Genomic DNA, 12,161 nt, shown 5'->3' on the forward strand with positions numbered 1-12,161 from the left:
TTTATTCATTTTTTATTCACTCCATATCGACTTCCGATAACGATGGCGGACAAAGATGAAAAGAGCTCCTTGCCTCTTTCAAGAATCCGAACGATAATGAAAAGTTCACCCGACGTGTCTAGTATCAGTCATGAAGCGTTGTTCCTCACTGGAAAAGCAACGGTATTTTGGTCTTTATGTATTTCTTACAATGGCCGAAAAAAGCGTTCCGTTACTTAAAGAGAATTTTTTACACAAAAACTTTGATGTGCAAAAAATGTTACTAAAAGAGAAATTAGCCCAAACGCTCTTTTCTGTCAATGACAAAAAACTGTTTAAAAAAAAACAGAAATTTGCCCAAACACTCTTTTCTGCCAATGACAAAAACTGTTACTAAAGGAGAAATTTACTCGTGTTCTTAGTTGACATAGCATTTGATTAGTGTTTAATGGTTTTAACAACATCTTCTTTGTCGAAATCGGTTATTTTATTTTATTTACTTTTAGAAATTAAAAATTAAGGCGTTTCTTAAACATGATTTCTAATTAATTCCAATATTTCAGTATTTTAGGAAAAAATCTGTTCATAGTTATTAGTATGTATAAGCGAAAGGTTTACACTGAAGGTATAAATCATAAGTGAAATAAAACATAATGAAATAGAACATAATGGTAATAAACCATAAGTGAAATAAAACATAATGGAAATAATTTTTTTTGACCTTGGAGAAAATAAAACTTAATGGAAATGAAACATAACCTATATTGATATCTGTTTCACTTTACTTTCATGATGATAAAAAAAGTATCTTCAAGTTATGGTTGTGGATATACAAATGTGGTATAAAACCGGTTTGGAGACAGGTCCAAGGGGAGGGTTCATTCCATTATACCATGGGGTGGATAGGAGGACTGAGTGACTTTATGAACATATGGTCAGTTTTATTTACCTATAAGATGAAAAGAATTTCACTTAAGGGACAAGTATTTTGCATTATGTCTGCACATAATTTTTTTTCACTTAAGTGAAATTCTTTTTGTCTTAAGGGATATTAACCTTTATTTGCATTATGTTTTATTTCACTTAAGTGAAAAAGAATTTCACTTAAGTGAAATTCTTTTCACCTTAAGGTGAATAAATTATTTGCATTATGTTTTTTTCACTTAAGTAAAATTCTTTTTTCACTTAAGTGAAAAAATATCCCCTTAAGAGGAAATAGGATTAAATGTTAAAACGGCTTGCCATACTCGTGTAATTAGTACATACCAACAGAGACCTATATACTAGTACATGTATATAGGTCTCTGATACCAATTACAACTCTTTTCCGTGATTGACAGAAACGTATAACTTAAGATAAACCTTCCCAAACAACATATCAGTGACATCACAAAAGTGTTGGAATGTCTTAACGAGAGTTGAAGCAAAACAGATGGCTCGGGCCTTAACAAATTAGACAGAGGACATTTCACATCGTGATTCACATGCATCATGTTCCCATTTACTTGGTACTTTTCTCGAGTAAATGTCCGTCAGTAACATTAGAATTAAGTTTTGTTCTCAAATATCAATTTAATTTTAGTACTTGCACCATATAAGCACAGACCTATATACTAGGTCTCTGATATAAGTTAAAACGTATTTCTACCACAATACCCCGTGTTATTCAACTCTCAGACCATCAGTTAATCATTACAGCCGTTGATTAACAATCTGTTTATACCACACGTGGTATAAACTCTGTACGCATTTTGATTGGCTAACACAGTGAACTTTGACCCAAGCTGCAATTGTTATTGACGTCATCAATAATCTAATGACGTCACATCACCGGGTCCCGGACATACACTTTATTTGCATACGCGAAATTATACTTGGCCACGTTTCCCTTTGATTCAAGCCGATATTATTGTGGTAGAAACAGGTCACACGACTCGAAATTGTTGGATATGGAATTTATTTCACACGAGTAAGTTATTTTTTAAAAGTTGCAAAAAACACTCGCTAAAGCTCGTGTCTTTTGTAACTTTTAAAAAATAACTTACTCGTGTGAAATAAATTCCATATCCAACAACCACTCGTTGTGTAACCTCTATATATATTAGGCTAGTGATTTTACTTATTCATATATGAAAAAAGATCAATCGCAAATCAAAGTTTTCAACTTTCTTTGTAATATTATAAAAAGCTGCACTTGTTTGATAACATTATTATGCTTCTTTATATTTATTACCATATTACTTCAATATAAGCCAAGAATTAAGATCCAAATCGATAAGGAGTCTAGTCTGATACTATATTCTCAATACCGGACCAGCAGCTAACTCTATCTGATATCCGTGATCTTTGTGAGTTGATTTATTATCATTATCAATGATTGATAATCATTTCTTTTGAATGTATTATTGTCATGCACACTAAACAATTCATTAATTGAAGGCATAATGCATATTTCAAATAAAATTAAACTATGTAGACCTTTAAAATACTGTACACATAATGTGCGTGTCTAGGGTGCAGTTCGGTAATTAATCCAATTATGATACTGGTTTATTGTTTTCTGCATTTGTAACAACCAGGCTGTACACCAATGTGGATATACCCTTCTTATATAAAAGTCCATAAACTCAGAATGAGATCCAGTGACTTCCAGTGACGGATTATTAATCATGGAAAGTTTCACTTTGTCATGATTTTGTTGTTTAATTCAACATTATGTAACAAGTATTAACTTATCGTTACCACGTACAGCGTGTTATATTTTCGCAGGAATACTCAGTAGATCATTATCTTTGTATCAACAGAAACACTGCCGATTAAAACTTAGCATAATTTGTTATTGGTAAATGCATGTTTAAAATGTATCTCATTGTTTGTTATATATTGCGGGTAAATGTAAATTTCCATAATAAAAAAACACAGAACTACACATATATGTGAATAAGCAAACTGTTTTTGAAAATATACAAACAGGCGTTATACATAAATTTGAAACATTAAATCACTAAAAGAACAATATTTGGTCCATATTTGATTATAACTTAGGGCTCATCTGTTTGATATCATTGCAGGTATTGTGTTTCCGACAGCTATTGCCGGTCGTTGTCGTGATGGGACCGAATAGTTTTTTGGCAAATTTATCTTTTAGTAAAGCTTTTTTTATAAGAAATACATATATAGACTGTTTCTAATCTCTTTGATACATTGTATACACGTCTCTGCCTTGGTTTCTACGATAACTGTGTAAAAATTAAAATATCACTTGTGCATTTTTCTGTAAAAGAAAATTTTGTAACAGGAAATCACAATTTCTGTTTCATTTGCTTATTTCTTAATATTCAGAATTTCAGAGCCACTGCAACCTTTTTCTTATTTTTTTCAACTCAGAAGATGATAACCATCATTCTGATCTATTAGAGTTACTTCCCTTTTTCCATTTGGTAAGAATATATATATATACAGAGATAGAAAATTAAAACAGTGATTTTATAGAAAATGCACAGGTGAAATTTTAATTTTATTGCTGATATTGTAAAAACCAAGTACATGGATCATATCCACTCAGGGATTTTCCTACAATAGAATATGGGTCCTTTAGAAGGACCCATTCCCCTAAAGAAAATCTACTTGCTACTGAAAATTCCCAAAATAAAGGTAAATTTTTCAAGATTGAATATGCCTGATGGGAAAAGACCTTGGGTAATTTTGAATAAATAATATGATGATGTAAATAGCAAATGAAATAAAGATAAAGGTAATATCTATTGAAAAAAACCTGAATTTCACTTTCCTCTGTTTTCCCAATTTCCCATTTTGCCATGAAAAAAATGTCCAAATGAGTACGTGGACCCTGACGAAAAATTGAAGGAAAATTCCTGCCACTATAACTCTCACTTTTCACTTTTGCCACATCTCCCCATTGATTTATCCTCTATAATCAACGTTGATGAATAAATTTTTTTTTGTGAAAATGTTTCTATACATGTTATCTGAATAACCTGTTTTACCTGATGGTGTTGGCCATTGCACTCGGCAACTGTCATCCATGTATTAAACACCAGCTTACATTCCAATGATGTTAGAGGTTCAACACAGCGAGAAACTTTTGACAAGGGTTGCATCAGCACAATAATATCAGATAATATAATAAAACGACCTATTAGCAGCCTCTATGCCATAGGGATATTAACTGATTTACTGAGTGACTGCATTGCTTTATATATATATATATTTCACTTTTGAAAAACCTGTTTCAATTTTTTGTTTTACATTTCTTCAGGAGCTGTTTGTTCAAAACCTTGCACAGGTGTCTCTTGATCGAAGCAAGGAAAAAAAACAGCTTCATTACGGTGACCTGTCAGAAGTGGTGAACACTAACGACGTACTTCAGTTTCTACAAGGTATTGTTTTTACTATTTCAACCATTTATACAATTTTGATTTTTGATTTACATAGGATTTTAGGCAGGTAAGATGATTTCTTTTCAAAGTTTGATAAAGGAAACTTCGAAAATCCAAAATATCCTGATGTACAAAGAGTGAATTTCCATATACCAAATACAATATTTCCGGTAGTTAAGACTTTTTTTCCCCCAAGATGACAATTTCAAAATTTTCATAATGCACAAAGAAAGAGATTTTTGAGGACATGAACCTGATATGAACAAAATGCATTCATCACATTTGTTTAATATTTAGTGGGTGGGGAGAGGAGGACAGGAAGAAAGGGAGTCAAATTTGATATAAATGTATAAACGATAAAAGACATGAGAAGAGATTACTGGAGGAAGAAATAGAATATTATGCAAATTTGTTTCTTATTTACCAAGAGTATTGTTGAAGCAGAATAATTCAGAGACACGATTAACAAATTAATAGATTTATCGGTTTAATTTCAGACATCATTCCACGCAAAATTAAAGCCCAAGAATATTTCGACTTGATCGAAGATGATGAAGAGGAAACTTGACATGAGAGAGGAACTAGATAATGGCAAATCATTGAGACCTATACTGAAATGCCTTTGAGCTAACAATGAAAATTTACTACTGGAACATTTGACAAAAATTCATACCCTGCCTACATTGCTCTCCGACAGGCCATCTGTCAGAAATTGTCCATCAGTCGTCCAGAGCTACGTTATCGCAGCTACTAGAACATCAGAGGATCCTATACATGGCTACACAATGTTGCATTGATGTATTATTTGTTAGTGTCCAATGAAATTCAAAAGTTGTCGGTGTATGTAATATACCAGTAAAACAAAGGTTCTATTTCTGAACAAATAAAAATCAAGGATTGAACATCTGTTTATACATTGAATATCATTTCTTCTTTTTTTTTTTCTTTTTTTTTTTTTTCTTCAAAGCACAATTTTTTTATTTTTTTTCTTCAAAGCACGATTTTTAGAGCTATTTTGTCAATTGTAGAACAGGAGATATGAAGCAGAGGTCTTACATTTTCAACTTGTAGATTTTTCAAAGTCTTAACCTTTGTCTAGTATATAGATGCATTCTTGTGATTACATATACAGATCTGAGATGCTCCATCAAATTAACTGTAACTTCTTACCTTTATTACGATGTGTTAATTATAATAATAACTTATATAATTACCAGTAAAATAAGGAACTATCATTCTTCTCAGATTATTTTTTCATTGTGTCTTTTGATAATGAGCTGAAATTTGGTATACAGCTAATAGGCAGTAGCATGTTGTATTTCGGTTTGATATATAAGTCTACGACAGAGTTATGGCCCTTTCTAACTTACAGTGTAATAATTTGTTGGAGTTGGGAGCGTGGCAGGGATATAGTTACTTTAGTAATATATACTATGCTTGTGTATAGTGAAAAGAATAGTTGTATAATGGCAAATAAAATAGCTGGGCCCTGTTTATGCAGACAAATGTGTTTTAAATGCAACATTTTGGGCGTGAGTCTTGGCTAGGGGTGTATAAAGTATACATATTACAGTCCTAGATCCTAACAGACCTATAGATGTTCATACAGGCATTGAAAGTCTTGGTTTACTAGAAATTAAATTAAAATTAGATCACTAGATCAAGCCTTATTTCATTAATGAACAACTCTTTGCCTACTTGTCAGACTGTTTGTATCCACAAAAATGAGGCACTGATGCTTTGATTGAATGAAGCTGTAAAGTTCACGTGGAATATCAGAATCTGTCTTGTATTAAATGACAAATAAATTCCATTTTTGTTTTTGTTTCATATCAGTATTTGTTATATATTTTGATTGACAATAATAAAAGTATGTATTTCTTGCTGTTTTATTATACGGGTATAGTTGTATGTATATCATCGTAAACCATGTTATATTGAATACGGATTGACTCTTGTTCACTCTGCCCAAGATGAGGCATTGTGTCATGTACCAAAAGTAGGTCACTTTACCTTTGACCCATATATAGCCACAGGCGCTTGCATAGAAAATTAGAAAAAAAAAAAAAATTTTAAATGATACCAGTGGTATGTGTACTGTGTAATACACTGTCAAATAAAAAAAAAATGAAAATCACATATTCTATGCAAGCGCCTGTGTATATAGCTACATCAAATGAAAGTGCCCTCTCGATATATCTGGACTCCGTTTCCTACACTACTGGTTACATGATGTTGAAAACATAACACGGTGTGTTAATGACATCTGACGACAAAAAAACAATGATAACATAAGACTGGTTGAATATAAAAAAAATTGAGACTATATATATAGAGTGTGTTAGAGAATGAATTATTCCATGATGTAGTGTGTGATCCCATCAAGACAAAGTAGGGATAAATAAACATCGGAAATATCAATTTTAAATTAAACCCATTTAAAAGTTAGACATAATCTGGGAACATTGGTGATGTAAAGCACAGGGACTCGGCATGAATTCCTAACCTATGGTCCATATACACATGTATGTATGTATTTAGCTAGAGTTTCCTCTGGCCCTGGTACATGTATCATGTCTGGTCAGGGCCAGAAGAATCTCAGGCTAGTAGATATTAAAGTAAAGTATATATTTTATATATTGACCGTGTGTTAATTTTGGATTTAGTGGCAAGACCCTGTGATGCTCCCAATTGCCCCTCCCCTCTCGGTACATATTCTAAAAGAGAACATAATAAAACGGTTACAGGTTGAGTTATCACTATCAAGTAAGACTACCAGGGATGTATAATGAATATTAGCCCAAATTTCCTCTGGTCCTGATGTCTCCGACTGAATGAATACATACCAAGTCCCTGGAAATGCCTCCATAAATGTTTAGTAATTGTACTTTTAGCTCACCTGGCCCAAAGGAGTTATTGTCCTTGGTAATAATATTATTATTAACAATTTCTTTTGGTTCACCTTGGCTGAAGGGTAAATCTTTTTAAAAAGCTACTAGTCCTGAACAACTAAATGGATTTTGATGAAATTTGGTCTGCAGAATTATTTGGCAGTGTTGTCTGCTGTATAAATGAAGGATGTGACACCTTTGGGCAGTAGAAAGGGGGCCTTATAGTAGAAAGATATTTAAGATATAATTTAAGAGTATTTTGCCATAATTACTGAAATATCCAGGTTAGCGATGCAGGCCCTCTGGGCCTCTTGTTTTATTCTTGGTCTGGGATCAGTTGCAACAAAGGAAATATAGTGCAGTGTCTCAGTAATTTTTATTTTGTAATGATATTATTATTATTATTATTTGACCTTGTGAACATGATAACTTAAGTAAATATCAACAGTGTTAGCAAAAACTGAATATACATGTACAGACTTATGTCAATAGGATCTTACACAAGTTCAAAAATGGGAATTATTCGACAGTAACTTACAGAGTGTTTGGCCTTTATAATAATATCATTGGACCTTGTGAACGCGATACCTTAGGTAGATATCAAGCAAAGTTGATGAATCTTTGTATGTTCCTTATGTCTAAGATATCAGACAAGTTTAAAATTGGGAATTATACAACTGTTTCAGAGTTATTAGCTCACCTGCCCAATGGGCAAGTGGGCTTATGCTGTGGTGCGGCATCTGTCGTCCATGTGGTGACAACTTTTTCCTTTAAACAACTTCTTCTCAATATCCATGAGGCACAAAGGCCTGAAATTGGTCCAGTAGCATGCTAGTGTGAAGGGCTACCAAATTTGTTCAACTAAATAATCTTGACCTACATTCAATGTCACAGGAGCCAAATTAAATGATTTCTCATTAACCAAAAGGCTCAGGGACTTGATATTAGGCCTGTAGCATGCTGGGGTGAAGGGCTACCAAGTTTGTTTAAAAGAAAAACCTTGACGTACATTCAAGGTCACAGGGGTCAAATAGGCTTGAATCATTATTTTTTCCATAGCCAAGAGCCCTGATATTAGGCCAATAGCATGCTTGAATGAAAGACTAAAATTTATTTACATGAATAAAGAAAGCTTACAGTGGTAATCAGCATTGTTTCTGCAGAAATGACTTAGATCAACTTCAAAGTTGAAACAGGCCCATTTGGCCTCTTGTTATCCTTTGTAATAATATTATTATTGGACCTTGTGAACATGATAACTTGAGTAAATATAACCAAGTTTGTTGAAACTTTGTATGCATGCTGGGGTGAGGAGCTGTCAATATTGTTCAAATTAATAACCTTGAACTTCATTGAAGTTCACAAGGGTCAAATATACAAATATATGTAAAAACTTGTTCATTGAATGCATGCATATCCATTTATAGATGACAACTTCATTGAAGGTCACAGAAGTCAAATATACAAATATATGTAAAAACATGTTTATTGAAGGCTGCATATCCATTTATAGATGACAAGTTCAATTTGAATACAAACCATTGAACCACTGTCGGTTATTACCCCTCCCAAATTTCATAAATTTGCAAAAGTGCAACCAATACTGCTAGTTCATGGCGAACAAATTTTGATACCCAGGGATGTTTATGTACATGTATAGACTATAATGATAACCTCGTTTTACGTCTAGTCCATATCTTGAGCAAGTTAATGTAGTGATCACCGTCAATGTAAATGCAATATATCGATTTAATAACGCAATTTAAACTACCAAAATGATGCAGCTGAAGAAAATGGGACGATATCATCACCGACATAAAAAAAAAACCCACGTCATCTACTTAGGTTTGATCTCACAAACGATGTCCTGTACCTTAACTTGATTTTTTGCAACCAATCCATAGCATTTTTTCCAAAACATAGATTTTATAACGTTGGAACAATCCGTAACCTAAATAAACAATTTATCTCTTGATTTTCGACAAAGTATCTCATTTGGGAGTTTGGTTTATTTTGTTTACCGTCCTATTAACAGCCAGTGTCATTTAAGGACGTGCCAGGTTTTGGAGGTGGAGGAAAGCCGGAGTACCCGGAGAAAAACCACCGGCCTACGGTCAGTACCTGTCAACTGCCCCACGTGTGTTTCGAACTCGCAACCCAGAGATAAAGTGTCAGGACACCTTTTTTTCCCAGATAAAAATCATTTTATTTTCCCTGTCAATAGGGCCCCGGGGGTTGGGTCCCCCGTGGTTCCTCACAATGCATAAAACGTATTGATATTTTCATTTTATACACTTTCTTATACATTCTTACATTAAGACATAATATCACAGTCACATTTCTTGTGTAGACATATCAAAACATAATTTGTATATCACAGTTACTTAATATGATTATATCATTATCAGAAGTAAAATACTGTATAAAAATTGCCCTTTGATGTGCATTAATGAAATAGGTTAAAATATACTTGACGAAACGATTGAAAGTGAACTTGAAACATTTGATAATATCTACATTGCCTTCTTTACACAAGACAAGTTTTCGTCTTTTAAAAATACAAAATCGTGCTACACTTATAGATTGAAGTTTACTATAAAACTATTAACATTTTTCCATTTCTCATTAATAGCCAAGCAAAATAAGACGAATAAAGTTAATACACTTAATGTTGTCAATGCTCGCACTATAAAATAACTTTTTTAGTAAACATTTGAAAAATACATAAAAAAAAATTAGGACACCTTAATCACCCGGCCACCGCGCGGCCCTTAAAATCTGCCGAGATAATTTGGCGATATCGAGTTATCTAAAGGGTCTAATATCTCTCTACCTAGTCGGAGAAATACTCCAGAGTGAGATAAGTTAACATGTCATATACTGTTTATGTCCACATGCCTATACTTTTCGAAAATTAAGAGATAAATTATTTATTTTAGGGGTTGGTCCAACCTTATAAAATCCAAAAACGCCATAGATTGGTTGCAAAAATCAAATTATCTGGTTTCGATTGGTCCCAAAAACTATTGCATATATAATGCACTATACGTATGATTGATAGCATTGATCGTTGCAAATGATGGTATCAAAACTTTCTTTTACGGATATTTGATCTAACGATGATGGCGGCCTTTCGTTGCTTTAATTTCAATGCCGGGGAGGAAACATTGAAACAAGTTATTGACCTTAGCTTCTCTGTCCACCCAACCAAAAGGTTAAAGAGTACTCCCAATGTTTCCTTCCTCCAGTGTTAATTTCTTCAGTGCTATTTTTGAATGTGAGATTTTGTTTTAGGGGAAATTTATCAGTTTTGTTTTAACATTATATTAAGAAACTTGAATCTTATCATTATTAACACGTGTTAATGAACGTTGAAGACATCGATAATTATAATGACTCTGCTCTTTGCTCTTACGGGGCCGAGTGGTTAAGGTGTCCCAACACTTTAACACTAGCCCTCCACCTCTGGGTTGCGAGTTCGAAACCTACGTGCGGCAGTTGCCAGGTACTGACCGTAGGCCGGCGGTTTTTCTCCGGGTACTCCGGCTTTTCTCCACCTCAAACCTGGCACGTCCTTAAATGACCCTGGCTGTTAATAGGACGTTAAATAAAAACAAACCAAACCAAACTTTGCTCTTTGGTAACCAACATTTTCGAATACTCGAGAATATTTTTGAACCCCTGTTTGTGTAAAAGATAAAACCTTCTCAGATAGTGAGATAGTGTTACTATATAACCACCCATGATGTACATGTACTGTAAATCGCTTATATTTCGCGTGGGATTTATTTTCGCGTTAATTCGCGAGGAGACTCAAACGCGAATTCAAATCCCTCGCGAATATTTGTATAAGAATGACAAATCTACCGTAATCTTAAGTTGGTGAGCAAATATCGCTGTTAAAGTAATGATAGCGTGATATCAGAATGTGTTTTTATATCACAAAACATCAAAATTTCACACACAAAGAAAAACACTGAACACAGATATTGTGGTTGAACTCGGACTTGGTTAACTTCTAGACTACGTTTTACATGTAGTTTATTTAGTATAATAGGTACGGTCCCGAGGATCCCGGACGATCACCCGGGATACGTCGTACTTTATTACCCAAGCTGTTGTAAGTTATGTAAGGTATACCGTATACAGGTAGGTTTTCACTACTATGCCGTAATATGGCCGTATACACACTATAATCAGATACAAAAAAAAACCAATGCAAATGTTTTAACAGCATTTTATTATGTCTCAGAAATGCACCAGTTAACTTAACATGTCAATAAATCGTCTAAAATGATAATTACATATATCATCTTCACATTCAGATATTATAGAATGCTAATATCAGATTGAGTAATGAGATGAATGAAGCGATATATTAAAATTAACAATATTTCTTCTAATAAACATTTGATATATGAAGGCAATCACACATAGATCTAATGATTTTTTTTTCGTTTATATTTATTTATAAATTGTTAAAATTTCACTTGATGTGTGCTGAAATAAAAGTCAATAGAATCAACAGTTTCCAATTTACCGACACATTAATGGAATTTGTAGTTGCTGAATTTCTGTTTTAATACGAACGATTAAAAATATTATATATTTTGAGAGAGAGAAAAAGAAGGAGAAGAAAAGTTCTTTAATCCAATACAGTTTCAATTTAATACTTTATTATCGTTAACATACAAGGGTCTCGGTACGATACATCTCTATTCACTCACAGGGGCATGTCTAGTTTTATATTAAAAAATAGTAAGAAATACCTCTCTATATATAGGTATTTCTGACTATTTTTTTTAATATAAAACTAGACATGCCCCTGTGATTCACTTGCACCGATAGAGCGGGGGTACGTACATTTTTCGCACACTTTCGGTATGTATCT

At 33.2% G+C, this 12,161-nt stretch overlaps 1 protein-coding gene across 1 annotated transcript; it reads left to right on the forward strand.

Moving 5' to 3' along the window:
* Positions 1–29: 29 nt before the first annotated feature.
* Positions 30–6,264, forward strand: LOC117316516 (chromatin accessibility complex protein 1-like). Its single transcript, XM_033871136.1, has 3 exons — positions 30–162; positions 4,259–4,379; positions 4,877–6,264. Exons 1-3 carry the CDS (start codon positions 43–45, stop codon positions 4,945–4,947), a joined length of 312 nt encoding a protein of 103 aa, XP_033727027.1. The 5' UTR covers positions 30–42; the 3' UTR covers positions 4,948–6,264.
* Positions 6,265–12,161: the final 5,897 nt, after the last annotated feature.

This window comes from Pecten maximus, chromosome 18 (genome assembly GCF_902652985.1).
Source record: "Pecten maximus chromosome 18, xPecMax1.1, whole genome shotgun sequence".
In the NCBI taxonomy this organism is placed as follows: Eukaryota; Metazoa; Mollusca; class Bivalvia; order Pectinida; family Pectinidae; genus Pecten; species Pecten maximus.

Bases quoted from the DNA above. Each gene is read 5' to 3' on its own strand.
- LOC117316516 (XM_033871136.1), top strand. From the start codon at position 43: ATGGCGGACAAAGATGAAAAGAGCTCCTTGCCTCTTTCAAGAATCCGA. The intron at 163-4,258 runs GTATTTTGGTCT...ACATTTCTTCAG, and splicing joins TCCTCACTGGAAAAGCAACG to GAGCTGTTTGTTCAAAACCT. The intron at 4,380-4,876 runs GTATTGTTTTTA...GTTTAATTTCAG, and splicing joins CGTACTTCAGTTTCTACAAG to ACATCATTCCACGCAAAATT.